Below are 24,931 nucleotides of genomic sequence, written 5' to 3' on the forward strand. Positions count from 1 at the left end.
TACTGACCATCCAGGTATAAGCTCAGGGGCGACCACGCTTTTGCCGCTCATCAGAACTGCCCCCTCCATCGACTCCTTTCAGTCGAGGTCAGGGTTGGGGAATGCGGCCATTTTGGCCATTAAGTGCGGCCTTTTCAATGAATCCAAATTTTGCAGAATAAATCCTTTTTTTATTCAAATGTTTTTGTTCACCTTTTATAATTTTTTATTTTAATCTTAAAATGAAAGTACCACAAGAGTAAAAGAAGATTCAACAAAATACGTGCTTTTCGACTACGTGTTGCTGCGAATCTATTCTCCTACTTAACCCAAATCAAGACGTCCTTTTAAGCCCCTTTCCCACTTAGGAGACCCAAACAGCAACGACTGGTGACCTTGCCCACCACCAAAAAACAAATCAAGGTGACCTGCAACCTCCTACCACCTCCCATGCATATGTTGAAAACCGGCTTCCACTAGACTTGCGACTAAAAAATGATCGATGTTTAAAACGGCAACCTATTTTTAGTCGAGGCCGGTTTTAATCATGATGAAAAAATAGCAGCAACCTAGATGAAGCCTCGACCACGCAGAAACCACTTTCCACCATTAGGGAGAGTGACCAAAACCTCCGGGGACCTCATGGAAACCTTGGGTGGCGGGCAAGGTCACCAGAGGTTGCTGTTTAGGTCTCCTAAGTGGGACAGGGGCATGAAGGTACAGTTTTTACCCACGTTTTGCTCTACTCGACAGCCAAAAATCTGTAGCCTCCCTTTGATCTGGTATTTTGTTGGTTCACATGCTTGATCAATGGTGTTTTATCATTCATGTTTTATTATTATTAATGCTTAGTGTTTTCTGAGTCATTCGTAACTGTCACTGTATGTCATGTTGTTACTTGTGGGTGGAGCAGCAAGGCAAATTCCTTGTATGTGAATACTTGGCCAATAAACCTACTTACTTACATGACGGATACCCATCTAGAAGATCAACTGAATCTGCGTATCTCCATGTTGCAACCAAATACTCAAATGTTTTCACACAAAAAGCAGTCACAACAAAGTCATGAAAAGATGAGTTAACTTTAGAATTCACAAAATGTTTTCATTTTCTTGAAGTTAGTACATCGTTGTTAGATTTTTACAACATAATGTACATTTTGAAGCATATTTAATTGAGGTTTCTCGGATGCGGCCTTACAGCTATGTGGCATTCCTACATGAAAAGGTGCCCCACCCCTGTTCGAGACTTAAAACATATTTCTACTCACAAGCCTTTCTTGAGGTCCTCTGAGGGAGCGCTGTATGTGTGTATTTATGTATGTATAGTTAGATCTATGTACCATTGTATGTAGAAAGTTAGTACCTGCACTAATGTAAAGCACTTTGGTCAACGAGAGTTGTTTTTAAATGTGCTACAGAAATTAAATTGAAATTGAAATAAATAGACGGCAGAGCAAGAGAGGATGGAGGGAGAGAGAGGGAGGGAGAGAGAGGGAGGGGTAGAGAGAGAGAGGGAGGGAGAGAGAGAGGGAGGGAGGAATGGAGGGAGGGGGAGAGTGGAGTGTGATGGAGGAAGAGAGGGAGAGAAGGCAGAGAGAGAGGGAGGGAGGGAGAGGGGGAGGGAGAGAGAGAGGAAGAGAGAGAGAGGGAGGGAGAGAGAGAGAGAGGGAGAGGGAGAGGGAGAGATAGGGAGAGAGAGAGAGATAGGGAGAGGGGAATGGAGGGAGAATGGGAGTGTGATAGGGGGAGGGGATGGAACGAGGGAGGGTGGAGAGGAAGTGTGAGTGTGATGCAGCAAGGCCCCCCTCCCCCGCGCTCACCTGAATGTTGTGCGGGGTGGGCTCCTGCCCGTCGAGGTAGTGCTGCTGGAAGAAGCGGTGGAGCTGCGGCTGGATGCGCTGTAGCGGCTGAAACTGTCCGTGCAGCAGCATGATCATGTCCACCATGGAGAAGTTCTGGCAGATGAGCGACAGCAGGTCCCCGAAAAACCCTGGCGGGGGGGAAATGGGCGACTCTGGTGAGAGGCGGCAGCGGAAACGCAAGCACGACCGAGCTATCAACGGCGAGCGAACAAGGAGCAATCTTTCGTGCTATTGAGGGAGTGCAGCGTAGGTTTACACGGTTAATTCCCGGGATGGCGGGACTGTCATATGCTGAGAGAATGGAACGGCTGGGCTTGTACACTCTGGAGTTTAGAAGGATGAGAGGGGATCTTATTGAAACATATAAGACTATTAAGGGTTTGGGCACGCTAGAGGCAGGAAACGTGTTCCCGATGTTGGGGAGTCCAGAACCAGGGGCCACACAGTTTAAGAATAAGGAATAAGCCATTTAGAACGGAGACGAGGAAACACTTTTTCTCACAGAGAGTTGTGAGTCTGTGGAATTCTCTGCCTCAGAGGGCGGTGGAGGCCGGTTCTCTGGATGCTTTCAAGAGAGAGCTAGAAAGGGCTCTTAAAGATAGCGGAGTCAGGGGATATGGGGAGAAGGCAGGAACGGGGTACTGATTGGGGATGATCAGCCATGATCACAATGAATGGCGGTGCTGGCTCGAAGGGCCAAATGGCCTCCTCCTGCACCTATTGTCTATTGTAAAGCGACAAGTGTAGCATTTCCTGCAGTTGCTGGGGAAAGTACCAGGGGAGGGGGTGGTTTTGGCGGGAAGGGACGAATTGACCAGGGAGTTACGGAGGGAGCGGTCTCTGCGGAAAGCCGAAAGGGGAGGAAGGACATCCTTGTGATTGAGGCGGTGCAGCATAGGTTCACGAGATTGATCCCTGGGATGGCGGGACTGTCATGAGGAAAGATTGAAAAGACTAGGCTTGCATTCACTGGCGTTTAGAAGGATGAGGGGATATCTTATAGAAACAAATAAAATTATAAAAGGACTGGACAAGCTAGATGCAGGAAAAATGTTCCCAATGTTGGGCGAGTCCAGAACCAGGGGCCACACACAGTCTTAGAGTAAAGGGGAGGCCTTTTAAGACTGAAGCGAGAAAAAACTTTTTCACCCAGAGAGTTGTGAATTTGTGGAATTCCCTGACACAGAGGGCAGTGGGGGCCAAATCACTGGATGGATTTAAGAGAGAGTTAGATAGAGCTCTAGGGGCAAGTGGAGTCAAGGGATATGGGGAGAAGGCAGGCACGGGTTATTGATAGGGGACGATCAGCCATGATCACAATGAATGGCGGTGCTGGCTTGAAGGGCCGAATGGCCTTCTCCTGCACCTATTGTCAATGTTTCTACGTTACCAGAGCAAAAGGAGGCTACAGATTTTTGGTTGTTGAGTAGAGCTACTGCTCGTGGGGGAAAAAGCTGTTTTTACGCCTGGCTGTGGCAGCTTTGACAGTCCGGAGTCGCCTTCCAGAGGGAAGTGATTCAAAGAGTTTGTGGCCTCTTCCTGCACCTATCTTCTATGTTTCTATGTATCTAGGAGATGGGAAGATGTGGCCAGTGGTGGGAATCCCGTTTCATCCCCAGACTGATCTCACCGATGGCCCCGTCGGCCCCGGGCTCGAAGATGTTGCTGGTGCCGCTGAGCCGCTGGATGAAGTCGGCGATGCTCTCGGTGCTGCCCTGCTGCGCGTTCAGGGAGCCCATCATGGAGGAGAGGACGCCCTGCACCACGCTGGTGAAGAACTCGGGCGTCAGGGTGTCTGCTCCCGACTGCTGCTGCCTGCTGCTGTCCCGCTCCTGGCTGGGTGGTGGCGGCTGCTGTTGCTGCTGCTGCTGCTGCTGTTGCTGCTGTTGCTGCTGCTGTTGCTGCGGCTGGGTTGCCGGCGGCACCTGAGGCGGGGCCGTCGTCTGCGCCGTGGCGGGCTGGCCCCCGGCGGGCATCTCCGTCGCCACTCCCTGCGCCGCCTGCCGGGGGGAAAGTTCCCAAAAAAAGTTAGTCAGCGATTCGACGGCTATCAAACTTTACAACTCGGGACGGTCGTGGTGGCGCAGCGGTAGAGTTGCTGCCTCACTGCGCCGGAGACCCGGGTTCCATCCCGACTACAGCCACTGTCCTCGTACCTTGTACCTTCCGAAGAGTCTACCAGGGACTATTCTGGAAGTTGGACAATTTTATACTGGACAATCTTTACAGATACAGCGCGGAAACAGGCACTTCGGCCCACCGGGTCTGTGCCGACCAGCGATACCCGCACACTAACAATATGCTACACCCACGGTCTAGCTACAGGCCCTTCGGTGCACACGCCAGCGATCCCTGCACATTAACACTATCTTACACCCACTAGGGACAATTTTTACATCCTACACCAAGCCAATTAGCCTACGTCTTTGGAGTGTTGGAGGAAACCGAAGATCTCGGAAAAAACCCACGCAGGTCACGGGGAGAACGTACAAACTCTGTGCAGTCGGGATCGAATCTCCGGCGCTGCATTCGCTGTAAGGCAGCAACTCTACCGCTGCGCCGCCGTTACTGCACAGAGTTTGCACGTTCTCCCCGTGACCTGCGCGTGGGTTTTCTCCGGGATCTTCGGTTTCCTCCCACACTCCAAAGACATACAGGTTTGTAGGTTAATTGGCTTGGTGTAAATGTAAAAAATTGTCCCCCAGTGTGTGTGTGGGATAGTGTAAGTGTGCGGGGGTCGCTGGTCGGCGTGGGTCGAAGGGCCTGTTTTCGCGCTGTATCTCCAAACTAAACTCCTCGCCCTTCTGTTGTGGAGTAATTTAGACTGACTCCCAACCCCTCCCCTTCCCCAATCTTTGCACGTCCCCCAAGCATTTCCACTCGTCATTTTAATTTCAAGTTTCATGTATCTTGTCGTGTTTTTATGACTGTTAGCGGATCAATTTCTCTCCTGAGATAAATAAAGTTCTATCCTATCCATACAATAGAACTTTATTGATCCCTGGAGAGAGAGATTGATCTGCCAACAGTCATAAAAACACAAGATACATGAAACACGAAGGTCGCTTTAGATTTTTGTGTCCATTTTCAGTTTAGTTCAGGGATAAAGGGCGGAAACAGGCCCTTCGGCCCACCGGGTCCGTGCCGACCAGCGATCCCCGCAGACTAACACTATCCTGCACACATGTGGGACAATCTTTACATTTACAAAGCAAATTAACCTATAAACCTCCACGTCTTTGAAGTGTGGGAGGAAACCGAAGATTTCGGAGCAAACCCACGGGGAGAACGTGCAAACTCCGTACAGACAGCACCCGCAGTCGGGATCGAACCCGGGTCTCCGGCGCTGCATTCTCTGTGAGGCAGCAACTCTACCGCTGCTCCACCGTGACCGCCCTCAAGCTTCAGTTTAAACCAGCATCTGCAGTTCCTTGTTCAGGAGAGAACTGCAGATGCTGGTTTATATCAAAGGTAGACACAAAATGCCGGAGTAACTCAGCGGGTGAGGCGGCATCTATGGAGAGAGGGAATTGGTGACGTTTCGGGTCGAGACACTTCTTCAGATCTCCATTCTCCAACAAGAGTCTGAATAGACAATGTACAATAGGTACAGGAGTAGGCCATTCGGCCCTTCGAGCCAGCACCGCCATTCAATGTGATCATGGCTGATCATCCCCAATCAGTACCCCGTTCTTGCCTTCTTCACTATATCCCCTGACTCCGCTATCATTAAGAGCCCTATCTAGCTCTCTCTTAAAAGTATCCCGAGAACCAGCCTCCACTGCCCTCTGAGGCAGAGAATTCCACAGACTCACAACTTTCTGTGAGAAAAAGTGTTTCCTCGTCTCCGTTCTAAATGGCTGACCCCTTATTCTTAAACTGTGTGTGGCTCCTGGTTCTGGATTCCCCCAACATCGGGAACATGTTTCCTGCCTCTAGCGTGTCCAAACCCTTAATAATGTTATGTGTTTCAATAAGATATCCTCTTATCCTTCTAAACTCCAGAGTGTACAAGCCCAGCTGCTCCATTCTCTCAGCATATGACAGTCCCGCCATCCCGGGAATTAACCTGGTGAACTAATGCTGCACTCCCTCTATAGTACGAACGATTGCTCCTTGATCGCTTGGCGTTGATAGCTCGGTCGTGTTTGCGTTTCAGCTTCCGCCTCTCACCAGAGTCGCCCATTTCCCCCCCGGTTTTTCGGGGACCTGCTATCGCTCATCTGCCAGAACTTCTCCATGGTGGACATGATCACCTAGCTGCACTCCCTCAATAGCAAGAATGTCCTTACTCAAATTAGGAGACCAAAACTGCACACAATACTCCAGGTGTGGTCTCACTAGGGCCCTGTGCAACTGCAGAAGGACCTCTTTGCTCCTATACTCAACTCCTCTTGTTATGAAGGACAACAGGCCATTCGCTTTCTTCACTGCCTGCTGTACCTGAATGCTTAGGGTAGAAGGGCTTCTCTCCATGGCCGCTGCCTCGCCCGCTGAGTTACTCCGGCATTTTGTGTCTTATCTGCCCTTCCTTTGCTGCACGGCCATGGTTGAACGGCACAGAGCAGACTCGATGGTACCGACCCCCCCCCCCCCCCCCCCCCCCCCCCCCCGAGCAGCCCACACTCACCTGCAGAAACTCCGTCATTCCCTGTACGAAGGCCGGCATTCCCGGCAGGGTGACGGTGATGGTGGGCGAGCCTACGCTGGCCACGCTGCCCACGGCGGTGCCCGCCGCTCCCAGTAGGGTGCCCAGCAGCTGGGAGAGCTGCACGTCGGGCTGGCCAGCGGGAGGCGGCACTGCGCCGGGGTCTGCCGCGGCAGACGTGCTGGTCGAGGTGGAGGTGGAGGTAGAGCAGGAGCTGGAGCTGGAGCTGGTGTGGGTGGTGAAGTTGGCGTCGGTGGTCGTGGCGGAGGTGGTGGTGCTCGCTGTCGTGGGCTGGGCTGCAGAGAGAGGGGAGGCAGGCACGGGAAGCCAAACAAAAGGTTAGCGCTCATTACAATTTGACCACAATAGTTCCGTTTACCGAGGGACAGTGAAAAGATTTCTTGTCGCGTTCTATCAGGTCATAAGCGCATAAATGAAGTCCATTTCGGCCCATCAAGTCTATTCTGCCATTCAATAGACAATAGACGGTCTGAAGAAGGGTCTCGACCCGAAACATCACCTATTCCTTCGCTGATGCTGTCTCACCCACTGAGTTTCTCCAGCACTTTTGCCTACAATAAACAGGAGTAGGCCATTCGGCCCTTTGAGCCAGCACCGCCATTCATTGTGATCACGGCTGATCATCCACAATCAGTACCCCGTTCATGCCTTGTCCCCATATCCTTTGACGCCGCCATCTTTAAGAGCTCGATCCAACTCTCTCTTGAAAGTATCCAGAGAATTGGCCTCCACCAACCGAGGCAGAGAATTCCACAGACTCACAACTCTCTGGGTGCAAAAGTGTTTCCTCGTCTCCGTTCTAAATGGCTTACTCCTTATTGTTAAACTGTGTGTGGCCCCTGGTTCTGGACTCCCCCAACATCGGGAACATGTTGATCAATAAGATCCCCTCCCATACTTCTAAACTCCAGAGTGTACAAGCCCAGCCACTCAATTCTCTCAGCATATGACTGTCCCTCCATCCCGGGAATTAACCTGGTGAACCTGCGCTGCACTACACTACGAATTACAGATGAGGTGGTTTGTCCCGTACGGGACCGCCCTTGTCCCGGATTTGACCGCTACTACTCGGGTCGAGGGGACTGTCAGGTCGGAGCGCCCCGTCTGGCCCCCGCCTCACCCGTCCCGACGTAGTAGTGCAGCAGCAGCAGCAGCGCCTCGCCCGTGGCCCCGTCGGTCGGTCAGCAGCCCGGCCACCTGTCCGACCTTCGGACCTTCGCTGACCGCCGACACCACCACCTTCCCTCTCACGGCCGAACATCGGTTGGACGGGTGCCAGACTTTACACGCGGCCCCCGGGCCAAAACTCCTCAGCTGGCCCGCCGGCTGGGCTTTGTGTGCAGTCCAGCACCTGGGCCTTCTCATCATTCAACCAGCCACGGCCCAGTCGGTCAACGAATTGCCGTGGGGAATTTGTCCCGTATTTGTTACCTTTTGTCCCACAGTTGGGATGTAATGTTAAAATTGTACAAGGCATTGGTGAGGCCAATTTTGGAGTATGGTGTACAATTTTGGTTGCCTAATTATAGGAAGGATGTCAACAAAATAGAGAGAGTACAGAGGAGATTTACTAGAATGTTGCCTGGGTTTCAGCAACTAAGTTACAGAGAAAGGTTGAAGAAGTTAGGGCTTTATTCTCTGGAGCGCAGAAGGTTAAGGGGGGATTTGATAGAGGTCTTTAAAATGATGAGAGGGATAGACAGAGTTAACGTGGATAAGCTTTTCCCAATGAGAGTAGGGAAGATTCAAACAAGGGGACATGACTTGAGAATTAAGGGACAGAAGTTTAGGGGTAACATGAGGGGGAACTTCTTTACTCAGAGAGTGGTGGCGGTGTGGAATGAGCTTCCAGTGAAGGTGGTGGAGGCAGGTTCGTTTTTATCATTTAAAAATAAATTGGATAGTTATATGGACGGGAAAGGGAATGGAGGGTTATGGTCTGAGCGCAGGTAGATGGGACTAGGGGAGATTATGTGTTCGGCACGGACTAGAAAGGTCGAGATGGCCTGTTTCCGTGCTGTAATTGTTATATGGTTATTTGGGAGTGGGAAAGTTGGCGACCCTACAGGCAACTGAACTACCCTAGCATAACTAGAGAATAGTCCTGAGCTGCTATCTCCCTCATTGGAGATCCTCAAGCAATCTTTGATCAGACCTTACAGGCTTTATCTTGTACTAATCGTTATTTCCTTTATCATGGTGGACAAAAATGCTGGAGAAGCTCAGCGGGTGAGGCAGCATCTATGGAGCGAAGGAATAGGCGATGTTTCAGGTCGAGACCCTTCTTCACACTGGAGGAGGGGGGGGCGGGAAGAAGAAAGGAAGAGGTGGAGACAGTGGGCTGTGGGAGAGCTGGGAAGGGGAGGGGAAGGAGGGAGAAAGCAGGGACTACCTGAAATTGGAGAAGTTAATGTTCATACTGTAAGGGTTAATGCAGTAGCAGCCATTTTATTCGAGCTATAGCCAGGGCTGCCAACATTGGGTGAGTGGAGTTGGAAGTGAGAAGTTATGAGACAAAGCCCGAGGGAGGGTAGCGACCAGGGTGGGGGGTGGGAGGAGTCTGTCCCCCGTCCCATTGGTACGGAGCTTTTGCATTTTTCAGCTTGAAATTGGGCAATATGGTGCATACTGTAGCGAGTCTTTTAACTTACACTTGAATGCAATATATATGCTTTAGCCTATTTCCTTCGCTACATAGATGCTGCCTCACCCGCTGAGTTTCTCCAGCATTTTTGTCTACCTTCGATTTTTCCACCTTCTGCAGTTTTTCCTTAAACAAGGAATGTACTGTATTGCCTTTTCACTGACTGGTCAGCACGCAACGACGGCTTTTCACCGTACCTCGGTTAGAAGTGACAACAGACTCAAAACTCAGGCAATTGAGGAAATTCAGATTGTCTCCGAGGATCCTCCAGTGCTTCTACGCAGCGGCGGTGGAAAGCATCTTGTCCGGGAACATTACCATCTGGTTTGGGAATTGCTCTGCCAGGGACAAGAAGGCTCTGCAGAGAGTAGTGCGTTCGGCCGAACACACTATGGGAACTTCACTCGCCCCCCTGCAGGAACTATACATCAGGAGGTGCAACTCCAGAGCCAACAATATCATGGGAGACCCCTTCCACCCCTGCAACGGACTGTTCCAGCTGCTACGGTCAGGCAAACGCCTCCGTTGCCATGCGGTGAGAACAGAGAGGTTGAGAAGGAGTTTCTTCCCAGAGGCCATTCGGACTGTAAACGCCCATCTCACCAGGGACTAACTCTACAGAACGTTTTTCCTTCCATTATTTATTATGTAAAAGAATATGTGTGTGTTATGATTGTGTTTATAATTTGTTTGGTTGTTTGTTTGTTTGTCTTTTTGCACAAAGTCCACGAGCATTGCCACTTTCATTTCACTGCACATCTCGTATGTGTATGTGACAGATAAACTTGACTTGACTCGACTCAAAACAGTAAGAGCTGTGAGGACTGAGCACTCACCGAAGACCACAGGCTGCATGAGGAGTTGTCCGACCAGCCCGGTGATCATCTGCGCCAGAGTGGCTGGGCCAGGGGCGGGGGGTGCAGCGGAGGTGGGGCCCGGAGCAGGAGCCGGAGATGGAGCCGGAGCCGGAGCCGGAGCGGGAGTCGGACCGGGAGCTGAGCCAGGAGGAACCTGCAACATAGAGAGAAATACAACAACAGCCGCTGAGTACAGAACTTTGAGCACAGACGTCGGGAGGTCATGTTGCAGTGTCGTTTAGTTTAGAGATACAGCGCAGAAACAGGCCCTTCGGCCCACCGGGTCCGTGCCGACCAGTGTGATCCCACACACACTGGTTACAATTTTTACATTTACACCAAGCCAATGAACCTGCAAACCTGCACTTCTTTGGAGTGTGGGAGGAACTGGAAGATCTCGAAGAACAAAACCTACGCAGGTCACGGTACAAACTCCATACAGACAGCACCCGTAGTCGGGTTGATTCCGGGTCTGTAAGGCAGCGATATTTCATTCATTGTTCTCTATCTCCCCGCATCATCGTCTATATCTCTCGTTTCCCTTATCCCTAACCAGTCTGACGAAGTGGCTCGACCAGAAGCGTCACCCATTCCTTCTCTCCAGGGATGCTGCCTGTCCCGCTGAGTTACTCCAGCATTTTGTGTCTATCTTCGGTTTGAACCAGCATCTGCAGTTCCTTCCGATACATTCAGAGTATTGTGTTCAGTTCTGGGCAACCTGCTATAGGAAAGGTGTCACCAAGCTGGAACGAGTACAGAGAAGATTTACGAGGATGTTGCCAGGGTGTGAGCTATAGGGAGAGGTTGAACAGGCTGGGTCTCTATTCCTTGGATCGCAGGAGGATGAGGGGTGACCTTATAGAGGTGTATAAAATCATGAGAGGAATAGATTGGGCAGATGCACAGAGTCTCTTGCCCACAGTAGGGGAATTGAGGACCAGAGGACTTAGGTTCAAGGTGAAGGGGAAAAGATTTAATAGGAATCCGAGGGGTAACATTTTCCACACAAAGGGTGGTGGGTGTATGCAGTTGTATAGGGCTCTGGCAAGACCACATCTGGAGTATTACGTACAGTTTTGGTCTCCTAATTTGAGGAAGGACATCCTTGTGATTGAGGCAGTGCAGCGTAGGTACACAAGATTGATCCCTGGGATGGCGAGACTGTCATATGAGGAAAGATTGAAAAGACTAGGCTTGTATTCACTGGAGTTTAGAAGGATGAGGGGATATCTTATAGAAATTATAAAAGGGCTGGACAAGCTAGATGCAGGAAAAATGTTCCCAATGTTGGGCGAGTCCAGAACCAGGGGCCACACACAGTCTTAGAATAAAGGGGAGGCCATTTAAGGCTGAGGTGAGAAAAAACTTTTTCACCCAGAGAGTTGTGAATTTGTGGAATTCCCTGCCACAGAGGGCAGTGGAGGCCAAATCACTGGATGGATTTAAGAGAGAGTTAGATAGAGCTCTAGGGGCTGGTGGAATCAAGGGATATGGGGAGAAGGCAGGCACGGGTTATTGATAGGCCTCCTCCTGCACCTATTTTCTATGTTTCTATGGAACAGAGGAGGTAGTTGAGGTTGGGACTAACCCAACATTTAAGAAACAGTTGGACAGTTATATGGATAGGACAGGTTTGGCAAAAACGGGAAAGCAGACTATTATCTAAATGGTGGCCGATTGGGAAAGGGGGAGATGCAGCGAGACCTGGGTGTCATGGTACACCAGTCACTGAAGGTAGGCATGCAGGTGCAGCAGGCAGTAAAGAAAGCGAATGGTATGTTAGCTTTCATTGCAAAAGGATTTGAGTATAGGAGCAGGGAGGTTCTACTGCAGTTGTACAGGGTCTTGGTGAGACCACACCTGGAGTATTGCGTACAGTTTTGGTCTCCTAATCTGAGGAAGGACGTTATTGCCATAGAGGGAGTACAGAGAAGGTTCACCAGACTGATTCCTGGGATGTCAGGACTGTCTTATGAAGAAAGACTGGATAGACTTGGTTTATACTCTCTAGAATTTAGGAGATTGAAGGGGGATCTTATAGAAACTTACAAAATTCTAAAGGGGTTTGGACAGGCTAGATGCAGGAAGATGTTGGGGAAGTCCAGGACAAGGGGTCACAGCTTAAGGATAAGGGGGAAATCCTTTAAAACCGAGATGAGAATAACTTTTTTCACACAGAGAGTGGTGAATCTCTGGAATCTCTGCCGCAGAAGGTAGTTGAGGCCAGTTCATTGGCTATATTTAAGAGGGAGTTAGATGTGGCCCTTGTGGCTAAAGGAATCAGGGGGTATGGAGAGAAGGCAGGTACGGGATACTGAGTTGGATGATCAGCCATGATCATATTGAATGGCGGTGCAGGCTCGAAGGGCCGAATGGCCTCCTCCTGCACCTAATTTCTATGTTTCTATGTTTCCATGTTATGGTCGACGCTGGATTTTCAGCCTATATCAGGGCATATAGGGAGAAGGCAGGAACGGGGTAGTGATTGGGGATGATCAGCCATGATCACATTGAGTGGCGGTGCTGGCTGGAAGGCCTATTGTCGATTGTCCTTACCTGTGTTCCCGTCTGTGGGCCGGCTGGGGGTTGAGTCTGTCGCGGGGGGGGAGGGGGCGGCCTGGTTATCACCACGCGTGCCGGGGACGGCTGGAATCCAGTCGCTGGCTGCCCTGCAGGGGAACAGGAAGGAGATGTCAAGCGCAGGGACCCGACTCACAGGGAGCAGCGGCCACTTTGCCAGAGGCGTCTCGCCTCAAGCAGTGACCTCCCCCCCCCCCCACACTCCCCATCGACCACCAACACCCGTCACAGGCGGCCTGAAGCAAAGGCACCCACCCACACCTCGACCGACAACACCCCCAATCACACAGCAAGCAGTTAATAACTGAGTTAATAACAACCCTGCCCTTGGCAGAATCACCAAGCAAGTAATGCATTTCGTTGTCTCTGTACTGTACACTGACAATGACAATTAAATTGAATCCGAATCTGAAGCAGGCGTACAATATTGTGGGGCTTGACACACAGCTCTGTATCTGTGCACAGTGGACGGCCTGATTATAGACAATAGACAATAGGAGTAGGCCATTCGCCCCTTCGAGCCAGCACCGCCATGCAATGTGATCATGGCTGATCATCCACAATCAGTGTATTTTTTGCCTTCCTTCACAGCGAGGAAACGATCCGCTGTGAAGGATGTTTGTGTAATTTGTGTTGTGTCTTGGGTCTTTTTCGTTTTGTATGTATGACTGCAGAAACGACATTTCGTTTGGACCTCAACGGGGTCCAAACGACAAATAAATTGTATTGTATTGTACCCCGTTCCTGCCTTCTCCACATACCCCCCGACTCCGCTATCTTTAAGAGCTCTAATCTAGCTCTCTCTTGAAAGAATCCAGATAACCGGCCTCCATCGCCCTCTGAGGCAGACAATTCCACAGACTCACAACTCTCTGTGAAAAAAGTGTTTCCTCGTCTCAGTTCTAAATGGCTTACCCCTTATTCTTAAACCTTGGCCCCTGGTTCTGGACTCCCCCAACATTGGGAACATTTTTCCTGCATCTAACGTGAACAAGCCCTTAACAATCTTATATGCTTCAATAAGATCCATTCTCAACCTTCTAAATTCCAGTATATACAAGCCCAGCTGCTCAATTCTATCAACATATGATAGTCCCGCCATCCCGGGAATTAACCTGGTGAACCTACGCTGCACTCCCTCAATAGCAAGAATGTCCTTCCTCAAATTTGGAGACAAAAACTGTACAAAATACTCCAGGTGTGGTCTCAATTGCAGAAGGACCTCTTTGCTCCTATACTCAACTCCTCTTGTTATCAAGGCCAACATGCCATTCGTTTTCTACACTGCCTGCTGTAGCTGCATGCTTACTTTTATAGATGTACAAGGACCCCCTGATCTCGATGTACTTCCCCTTTTCCCAACTTAACACCGTTCAGATAATAATCTGCCTTCCTGTTCTTGCCTTATTTGTGGAATTCCCTGCCACAGAGGGCAGTGGAGGCCAAATCACTGGATGGATTTAAGAGAGAGTTAGATAGAGCTCTCGGGGCTAGTGGAATCAAGGGATATGGGGAGAAGGCAGGCACGGGTTATTGATTGGGGACGATCAGCCATGATCGCAATGAATGGCGGTGCTGGCTCGAAAGGCCGAATGGTCTCTTCCTGCACCTATTTTCTATGTTTCTAGGTTTGCCACCAAAGTGGATAACCTCATATAAATTCCACATTAAACTGCATCTGCCATGCATCCGCCCACACACCCAACCTGTCCTAGTCATCCTGCATCCTCATAGCAACCTCCTTACAGTTCACACTGCCACCCGAGCGAAATATGAGGTGCTGTTCCTCCAATTTGCGCTGGGACTCACTCTGGCCATGGAGGAGGCCCAGGACAGAAAGGCCAGATTGGGAATGGGAGGGGGAGTTGAAGTGCTGGGCCACCGGGACATCAGGTTGGTTAGGACGGACCGAGCAGAGGTGTTCAGCGTAACGACTGCCGAGCCTGCGTTTGATCTCGCCGATGCGGAGGAGAATGAAAACACTCTTGGCTTTAAAAGCAATTATTCGTAGCATTCCAGAGATCCCGGAATGGGTGGGACACTTAATGCCAAATGCAGGAAACTGGTTTTGTCGCTTATTTGCATTGAAGCGTAAGTCCCCGGGTCCAAACCCTTCAAATGGCCTTTGAAGAAAAACACTGACTGCTCCACAACATATGCCAGCATGCCCAGTAATTAATTCCTGTCTCATTCTGCAGGATTAAGCCCATGTCCCACGATGCAAGTTCACCCAAGAGCTCTCCCGAGTTTAAAGAAAAAATCAAACTCGTGGTACTTCATCGCGAGGATTCTTTTACTCTTGGACATTTTTCACAAAGATTGTTAAGGGTTTGGGCACGCTAGAGGCAGGAAACACGTTCCCGATGTTGGGGGAGTCCAGAACCAGGGGCCACACACACAGTTTAAGAGTATGGGGTAAGCCATTTAGAACGGAGTCGAGGAAACACATTTTCTCACAGAGAGTTCAAGAGATTCAAGATTCAAGAGAGATTCAAGAGAGTTTATTGTCATGTGTCCCTGATAGGACAATGAAATTCTTGCTTTGCTTCAGCACAACAGAACATAGTAGGCATTGACTACAAAACAGAGTTGTGAGTCTGTGGAATTTTCTGCCTCTGGTGAAGGCCTGTTCTCTGGATACTTTCAAGAGAGAGTTAGATAGGGCTCTTAAAGATAGCGGAGTCAGGGGATGTGGGGAGAAGGCAGGAATGGGGTACTGATTGGGGATGATCAGCCATGATCACATTGAATGGCGGTGCTGGCTCGAAGAGGCCGAATGGCCTACTCCTGCACTTGTTATCTATTGTTGAAAAAACTTCACGAGTTTCCGCGTTTCCCGAGTACCTGCCGTTGCCGTTATGAGCTGCTACGAGACATCCACGAGCTCCGACGTACCCGCTAAGTACATTCTATGAACTTACCACGAGTTTGATATTTTTTTAAACTCGGGAGAGCTCTTGGGTGAACTCGCATCGTGTGACAGGGGCTTTAGGCTTCACAGATTGGCGGCTTATGTTCCTGCATCCCCATATCCCACTATCTCTGGAACTCCTGGAGCTGATTAGAGAGGTTCTTCTGCAGTTGTATAGGGCTCTGGTGAGACCACATCTGGAGTATTGTGTACAGTTTTGGTCTTCTAATTTGAGGAAGGACATCCTTGTGATTGAGGCAGTGCAGCGTAGGTTCACGAGATTGATCCCTGGGATGGCGGGACCGTCATATGAGGAAAGATTGAAAAGACTAGGCTTGTATTCACTGGAGTTTAGAAGGATGAGGAGGGGATCTTATAGAAACATATAAAATTATAAAAGGACTGGACAAGCTAGATGCAGGAAAAATGTTCCCAATGTTGGGCGAGGCCAGAACAAGGGATCACACACAGTCTTGGAATAAAGGGGAAGCCATTTAGGACTGAGGTGAGAAAAACACATTTTCACCCAGAGAGTTGTGAATTTGTGGAATTCCCTGCCACAGTGGGCAGTGGAGGCCAAGTCACTGGATGGATTTAAGAGAGAGTTAGATAGAGCTCTAGGGGATAGTGGAATCAAGGGTTATGGGGAGAAGGCAGGCACGGGTTATTGATTGGAGACGATCAGCCATGATCACAATGAATGGAGGTGTTGGCTCAAAGGGCCGAATGGCCTCCTCCTGTACCTATTTTCCATGTTTCTGTGTAACTGCAGATGTTAAGCTCTGCTCGAGACCGTACCTGTGTTGGCTCCGGCTGCGGCCATGGCTTGTTGAGTGATCTGGTGCATGATGGTCTGCAGGAACTCAGGGGACACCCCCGGGATCTGAATGTGAGGCATTCCACCTGAGAACAAAGAGCAAGTAGAAACACACGCAGGGGTTAGAGGCTGCAGGGAAACACACGAGGGCATGTAGCACGGCTGCTGCCTTGCCCGGCAGAGTTGCGGCTTAATGCTCCCACATCACACTTCCTCCACAACCCCTGATGCTAACTAACAATGGCGCAGCGGTAGAGTTGCTGCCTCACAGCGCAGGGGACCCGGGTTTGGTCCCGACTATGGGTGCTGTCTGTATGGAGTTTGTACCTTCTCCCAGTGACAATAGATGCAGGAATGCATTTCGTTGTCTCTGTACTGTACACTGACAATGACAATTAAAATTGAATCTGAAGCTGAATCTGAATAGGCCATTCGGACCTTCGAGCCAGCACCACCATTCAAGGTGATCATGGCTGATCATCCACCATCAGTTCCCCGTTACAGCCTTCTCCCCATATCCCCTGACTCCGCTATCTTTAAGAGATAGCTCTCTCTTGAAAGTATCCAGAGAACCGGCCTCCACCGCCCTCTGAGGCAGAGAATTCCACAGATTCGCAACTCTCTGGGTGAAAAAGTGTTTCCTCATCTCCGTTCTAAATGGCTTACCCCTTATTCTTAAACTGTGAGGCCCCTGGTTCTGGACTCCCCCAACATCGGGAACGTGTTTCCTGCCTCTAGCGTGTCCAAACCCTTAACAATCTTATATGTTTCAATAAAATCCCCCCTCATCCTTCTAAACTCCAGAGTGTACAAGCCCAGCCGCTCCATTCTCTCAGCATATGACAGCCCCGCCATCCTGGGAATTAACCTGGTGAACCTACGCTGCACTCCCTCAATAGCAAGAATGTCCTTCCTCAAATTTTATACGCTGTATCTCTAAATAAAAAACAGAACAGTGAGAATACCTGGCCCAGTACTTCCTGGCGCAGAGGCGTTTGTTGCAGACGGATTCCCAGGAGAGGCAGAATCTGTCGGAGAATCAATAAAGAGGCTTTAGGATCAATCTGTTTCATACAGGCCACACTGACAACCTTCACAGGTCATAGGAGTAGAATTAGGACATTCAGCCCATCAAGTCTACTCTGCCATTCAATCATGGCTGACCCAGCTCTCCCTCCCAATCCCATTCTCCTGCCTTCTCCCCATAACCCCTGACACCCGTGATAATCACGAATCTCACAATCTAGTAAGCTAATGGCATGTTGGCCGTCATAACACGAGAAATTGAGTATAGGAGCAAAGAGGTCCTTCTGCAGTTGTACAGGGCCCTAGTGAGACCACACCTGGAGTGCCCCGTTCCTGCCTTCTCCCCATATCCCTTGAGTCTTCTATCTTTGAGAGCTCTATCTCGCTCTCTCTTGAAAGCATCCAGAGAATCGGCCTCCACCACCAGAGTCGGAGAATTCCACAGATTACCAACTCTCTGGATGGAAAAGTTTTTCCTCATCTCCGTTTTAAATGGCTTACCCCTTATTCTTAAACTGTGTGGCCACTGGTTCGGGACTCCCCCAACATCGGGAACATGTTTCCTGTCTCTAGCGTGTCCAAACCCTTAATAATCATGTATGTTTCAATAAGATGCCCTCTCATCCTTCTAAACTCCAGAGTATACAAGCCCAGCCGCTCCATTCTCTCAACATATGACAGTCAAACCATACCGGGAATTAACCTTGTAAACCTATGCTGCACTCCCTCAATAGCAAGAATGTCCTTCCTCAGATTTGGAGACCAAAACTGCACACAATACTCCAGGTGTGGTCTCACCAGGCCCCTGTACACTGCGGAAGGACCTCTTTGCTCCTGTACTCAACGCCTCTTGTTATGAAGGCCAACATGCCATTCGCTTTCTTCACTGCCTGCTGTACCTGCAAACTTACTTTCATTAACTGATGAACAGGGACCCCCAGATGCTATTTTACTTCCTCTTTTCCCAACTTGACACACAGAAACATAGAAAATAGGTGCAGGAGGCCATTCGGCCATTCATTGTGATAATGGCTGATCGTCCCCAATCAATAACCCGTGCCTGCCTTCTCCCCATATCCCTTGACTCCACCAGCCCCTAGAGCTCTATCTAACTCTCTCTTAAATCCATCCAGTGATTTGGCCTCCACTTCCCTCTGTGGCAGGGAATTCCACAAATTCACAACTTTCTGGGTGAAAACGATTTTTCTCACCTCAGTCTGAAAAGGCCTCCCCTTTATTCTAAGTGTGTGGGGCCCCTTGTTCTGGACTCGCCCAACATTGGGAACATTTTTCTTGCATCTAGCTTGTCGAGTCCTTTTATAATTCTAAATGTTTCTATACATATTGTATACATAATTCAGGTAATAATCTGCTTTCCTGTTTTTCGCACCAAAGTGGATAGCCTCACATGTATTTGGATAGCCAACATGCCATTTTCTTTCTTCACTGCCTGCTGTAACTGCATGCTTACTTCATAGACTGATGAACAAGGACCCCCCAGATCCCGTTGTACTTCCCATTTTCCCAACTTGACGCCATTTAGATAGTAATCTGCCTCCCTGTTTTTGCTACCAAAGTGGATAACCTCACATTTATCCACATTAAACTTCATCTGCCATGCATCTGCCCACTCCCCCAACCTGTCCAGGTCACCCTGCATCCTCATAGCATCCTCCTCACAGTTGAGTGGCTGCCACCCACCTCCTTGCAGGTTCATCTGCATCATGACCACGGGCTCCATGGTCTGATGGGTGATGCGGATCACCCTAGGATGGGAGTTCTGGCCCGGGCCCGGAACCTGCTGCTGGCCCTGGCCCTGCTGTGGCCCCTGGCCCTCCGGTGCCTCTTGCGACTCGGTGGGGGCCGGCGTCTGAGCGGGGGCCGCTGTGCTGGAGGCCGTCGGGGCTGACGGCTGGCCCTCAGCCCCGTGCTGCTGCTGCGGCCGGTTGCCGTTGGTCGTCATGGTGACTGTGGTCCCCACGTTGATCTGCTGGATGGGGCGGAGAGAGAGAGAGAGGCGCAATTTTAGTGTCGGAGGAGGAGGAGGGAGGGGGAACAGAGCAGAGAGGGTCTGAGGCAGGTGTAGTGGTAGATTATTCTATATAAGAAGGAACTGCAGATGCTGGAAAATCGAAGGTAGACAAAAATGCTGGAGAAACTCAGCGGGTGAGGCAGCATCTATGGAGCGAAGGAAATAGGCAACGTTTCGGGTCGAGACCCTTCTAGCAAAGGAAATAGGCAACGTTTCGGGTCGAAACCCTTCTGCGAAGGAAATAGGCAACGTTTCGGGTCGAAACCCTTCTAAATTATTTTAATATCGCAGATTATTATACCGTTCAAGAGATCGCTCCGTTTTCCCTCTAGCCACCCTGGAGAAAACATGATATTAGGAGAATGTCGTTTGACAATAGACAATAGGCAATAGATGCAGCAGTAGGCCATTTGGCCCTTTGAGCCAGCACCGCCATTCACTGTGATCATGGCTGATCGTCCCGAATCAGTACCCCGTTCCTGCCTTCTCCCCATATCTCTGGAATTCTCTGCCACAGAAGGTAGTTGAGGCCACAGTTCATTGGCTATATTTAAGAGGGAGTTAGATGTGGCCCTTGTGGCTAAAGGGATCAGGGGGTATGGAGAGAAGGCAGGGATGGGATACTGAGTTGGATGATCAGCCATGATCATATTGAATGTTTTAAATTGTGTGGAAATGTGCTGAGAGAATGGAGCAGCTGGGCTTGTACACTCTGGAGTTTAGAAGGATGAGAGGGGATCTTATTGAAACATATAAGATTATTAAGGGTTTGGGCACGCTAGAGGCAGGAAACATGTTCCCGATCGTTGTGGGGAGTCCAGAACCAGGGCCACACACAGTTTAAGAATAAGGGGTAGTGTGGTGCGTGGGTCTCAAAATGAGGCAAGTAGTCCAGTGTTTGAGAAGCACCTTTATTTTATTCCTCCCGGTTGAAGGGAAGACGAAACCAGTAAAAGATGGCACCCAAACCCTGCCTTTTAAACCCTCCGGCTGAGGGCCGCCTCCGGACTGCACCACTCCTGTGCCGAGGGGTTCGGCAGTATAATGGCACGACCCTTAGGAGCCGCCACAGTAGGCCAATTAGAACGGAGACGAGGAAACACTTTTTCACGCAGAGAGTAGCGAGTCGGTGGAATTCTCTGCCTCAGAGGCCGGTTCTCTGGATTCATTCAAGAGAGAGCTAGATAGGGCTCTTAAAGATAGCGGAGTCAGGGGATATGAGGAGAAGGCAGGAACGGGATACTGATTGTGGATGATCAGCCATTGAATGGCGGTGCTGGCTCGAAGGGCCGAATGGCCTACTATTGTCTATTGTAAAATGGGATTAGGAGGCAGAGATCAGCCATGTTTGAATGGCGGAGTGGACTCGATGGGCCAAATCCTGTTGAAAGTGCCTTCAGATTCAGCTTCAGATCCAGATGCAATCTTTATTGTCATTGTGCAGTGTACAGTTCAGAGACAACAAAATGCAGTTAGCATCTCACCCAGAAGAGCAAACATAGAATAATGGAACTTTGTGTTGCATTCAATGGTATAAAATGTTGTACAACTGTAAGGGAAAAAGAATTTTGTTGTCTCTTCATAGAAGACAATGACAATAAATCAAATCAAATCAAAATTGTGCTATACAGATAAAGTTATTATTATAATAAAATGCGGCCTTACGGAGCCTCGGAATTTCATCTCTGCAACCGGGACCAGCGCACTGGCCCATTGATCTACCCCTCCACGGTCTGGTAACTCACCTGAATGGGCAGAGCCTGCTGCAGCACCACGGGTGAAGCGTAGTGGGACATGGGCCGCACCACGTGCAGGTGGCGGGGGGTGTTGGCCGCCAGGTTGCACCGCAGGTCGGACAGAGCCACAAAGGTGTTGCCCAGGAAGCGGAGTGCCTCCCCAACGAGGTTGATGGTCCTCTGGTCCTCCTCCCTGCTCTCCGTCTGTTGGGAAGGGAATGCGGGTGGGGAAAGGCCCACTGGTTAGTCAGTAAATAAGTGATACAGTGTGGAAACAGGCCCTTCAGCCCAACTCGCCCACACCGGCTAACAATGTCCCAGCTACACTAGTCATAGAGTGATACAGTGTGGAAACAGGCCCTTCGGCCCAACTTGCCCACACTGACCAACAATGTCCCAGCTACACTAGTCTCCACCTGCCTGCGCTTGGTCCATATCCCTCCAAACCTGTCCTATCCATGTACCTGTCCAACTGTTTCTTAAACGATGGGATAGTCCCAGCCTCAACTACCTCCTCTGGCAGCTTGTTCCATACACCCACCCATACATACACATACTGTGTGAAAAAGTTACCCCTCAGATTCCTATTAAATCTTTTCCCCTTCACCTTGAACCTATATCCTCTGGACCTCGATTCCCCTACTCTTGGGTAAAATACTCTGTGCATCTACCCGATCTATTCCTCTCATGATTTTACAAGATACAAGATACATTTATTTGTCACATGTGCCAGTTGGCACAGTTGAAATGTGTGTTCACCATACAATGATTTTGTACGCCTCTATAAGATCTCTCCTCATCCTCCTGCGTTCCATGGAATAGAGACCCAGCCTACTCAACCTCTCCCTGTAGCTCACACCCTCTAGTCCTGGCAACATCCTCGTAAATCTTCTCTGAACCCTTTCCAGCTTGACAATATATTTCCTATAACACGGTGCCCCGAACTAAACACAATACTCCAAATGCGGCCTCACCAACGTCTTATACAACTGCAACATGACCTCCCAACTTCTACACTCAATGTGTTCAACTTCTGACTGATGAAGGCCAAAGTGCCAAAAGCCTTTTTGACCACCTCATCTACATTTTATTACATTTCATCTTCCCCTTGGGAAACCTGAGAGAGTGAGGACAATAGACAATAGGTGCAGGAGTAGGCCATTCGGCCCTTCGAGCCAGCACCGCCATTCAATGTGATCATGGCTGATCATCCCCAATCAGTACCCCATTCCTGCCTTCTCCCCATATCCCCTGACTCCACTATCTTTAAGAGCCCTATCTAACTCTTTCTTGAAAGTATCCAGAGAACTTGCCTGCACCGCCCTATGAGGCAGGTGAAGCTACAGAGAGTTTGGGGGGGGGGGGGGGGGAGAGGACACACGTACATTGTTGTTGTAGTCGGCGGTGGTGGCCGTGCTCAGTATCTCCTGGTATCTCTGGACGAAGGGCTGCAGTCTCGACTCCACCCGCTGCAGTTCCATCAGGACCTCCAGGTACTCTGTGGGGGATGGGTGACTGGGACAGAGACAGAGCACAGGACAAGTCAGCACATAAACTTATAGGGCCTGTCCCACTTGGCCATTATATGGGCGACAACAGCCGTCAGTGACTGGCGCCGGATGTCGCCCGAAAACCGCCACGTAGTACGATGGGATGCGTCACGGTACGTCATGCCCCTGTCCCACTGTACGAGATCATTCCCGACTTCTCCCGAGGATCCCCCTGATTCGAACTCGGAGAATGTCCGTAGGAGTTCGTGGATGTCTCGTAGCGGCTCGTAATGCTAACGGCTGGTATTCGGGACATCCGGTAAACTCGTGACGTTTTTTCAACCCTGCAGAAAATGTCCACAAGTAAAAAAAATGCTCGCGATTAAAAGAATTGTGACTTTTTATACCCACTGTTAGCATTACGAGCCGCTACGACACATCCACGGACTCCTACGGACCTGCTACGGACATTCTCCGAGTTTGAATCAGGGAAGAACTTGTGAATTACCTGGTACAGTGGGACAGGGGCTTCAATCTGTGTCACCATAGGACAGCATGCGGCAGCATAGGACAGCACCTGTGTCGCCACAGCCATCAAACGGCGTCAACGTGCGTCCCCCAGCGACACGATACGGCAACTGTGTCATCTAGGGCGGGTGACGTTATCTGATTGACCAGCTTCCCTTTAAAAGGGGACACGCCGCAAAGCACGAAGACGAGCTACGTATGACGCGTGGTGATGCACGGTGACACAAAATTAGCGCGGGCGAAGATCGTGTGCGTCACCACGCGTCGCCCGTCGTCATCGTGCGAAAGGGCGCACGACATGATAAGACCCGCAGTGTCGTGCGAGGATTTTGAACATTACAAAATCCTGGGGCTGCAGGGAGCCACCACCCGTCACTGCATACGCCACAACACGACAACCTCTTTTTAGGCTGACGCCTAAAATGTCGCGCAAGTGGGACAGGCCCTTAACAGATACCGCTGTGTTCCCGACATCTACAGCGCCCTCCATAATGTTTGGGACAAAGACCCATCATTTATTTATTTGCCTCTGTACTCCACAATTTGAGATTTGTAATAGAAAAAAAATCACATGTGGTTAAAGTGCACATTGTCAGGTTTTAGTAAAGGCCATTTTTACACATGTTGGTTTCACCATGTAGCAATTACAGCAGTGTTTATACATAGTCCCCCCATTTCGGGGCACCATAATGTATGGGACACAGCAATGTCCTGTAAATGAAAGTAGTCATGTTTAGTATTTTGTTGCATGTCCTTTGCATGCAATGACAGCTTGAAGTCTGTGATTCATGGACATCACCAGGGTGTCTTCTCTGGTGATGCTCTGCCAGGCCTGTATTGCAGCCATCTTCAGCTAAAGCTTGTTTTTGGGGACTAGTCCCCTTCAGTTTTCCCTCCAGCATATAAAAGGCATTCTTAGTTGGGTTCAGATCGGATGATTGACTTGGCCACTCAAGAATTGACCATTTTTTTGCTTTGATAAACTGTTGCTTCAGCAGTATGTTTGGGGGCATTGTCTTGCTGTAGAATGAACCACGGGCCAATGAGTTTTGAGGCATTTGACCGTTCATACTAGTTCCATGTTACCCAACTTCCTCATTCACTACCAATACACTTGGGGCAATTCTACATACCCACTCACTTGTCCTTGGAACGTAGAAGGAACGCCATGCGGTTACATGTAAAACGTGCAAACCTCACACAGACAGCAGCTGAGGTCAGGATCGAACCTGGGTCGCTGGCGTTGTGAGGCTGCATCTTTACCAGCGTGTAGCACAACGCTAGAGTATGGGGTGATCGCTGGTCCGTGCGGACTCGGTGGGCAGAAGGGCCGATTTCTACACTGTATCTCCAAAATCTAAAGTCAATAGACAATAGGCGCAGTGTGGTCTTTGAGCCAACACCGCCATTCAATGTGATCATGGCTGATCATCCCCAATCAGTACCCCGTTCCTGCCTTCATATCCCCTGATTCTGCTATCTTTAAGAGCCCTATCTAGCTCTGTCTTGAAAGCATCCAGAGAACCGGCCCCCACTGAGGCAGAGAATTCCACAGACTCACAACTCTGTGAGAAAAAGTGTTTCCTCGTCTCCATTCTAAATGGCTTACCCCTTATTCCTAAACTGTGTGGCCCCTGGTTCTGGACTCCCGCAACATAGGGAACATGTTTCATAGAAACATAGAAAATAGGTGCAGGAGTAGAGGCCATTCGGCCCTTCGAGCCTGCACCGCTATTCAATATGATCATGGCTGATCATCCAACTCAGTATCCTGTACCTGCCTTCTCTCCATACTTAG

The 24,931-nt window shown here is 49.8% G+C and overlaps 1 protein-coding gene across 5 annotated transcripts in view; it reads right to left on the bottom strand.

The window, feature by feature from the left end:
- LOC129694200 (large proline-rich protein BAG6-like) overlaps nt 1-24,931 on the bottom strand; it is an 85,778-nt gene that overhangs the window by 15,066 nt on the left and 45,781 nt on the right. For 3 of the 5 annotated variants that reach the window (XM_055630914.1, XM_055630915.1, XM_055630912.1), the window contains 10 exons: nt 22,501-22,630; nt 21,125-21,319; nt 19,049-19,337; nt 17,287-17,349; nt 16,303-16,407; nt 12,570-12,682; nt 9,993-10,167; nt 6,474-6,787; nt 3,474-3,843; nt 1,802-1,971 (listed from right to left, as the gene is read on the bottom strand). In XM_055630914.1, the coding sequence (XP_055486889.1) occupies nt 1,802-1,971; nt 3,474-3,843; nt 6,474-6,787; nt 9,993-10,167; nt 12,570-12,682; nt 16,303-16,407; nt 17,287-17,349; nt 19,049-19,337; nt 21,125-21,319; nt 22,501-22,630 (1,924 nt within the window). The remainder of the gene's footprint in view (nt 1-1,801; nt 1,972-3,473; nt 3,844-6,473; nt 6,788-9,992; nt 10,168-12,569; nt 12,683-16,302; nt 16,408-17,286; nt 17,350-19,048; nt 19,338-21,124; nt 21,320-22,500; nt 22,631-24,931) is intronic. The other 2 variants (XM_055630916.1, XM_055630913.1) reach the window with 1 other exon arrangement.

The sequence above is a fragment of the Leucoraja erinacea genome, unplaced genomic scaffold (assembly GCF_028641065.1).
Source record: "Leucoraja erinacea ecotype New England unplaced genomic scaffold, Leri_hhj_1 Leri_57S, whole genome shotgun sequence".
NCBI lineage: Eukaryota > Metazoa > Chordata > Chondrichthyes > Rajiformes > Rajidae > Leucoraja > Leucoraja erinaceus.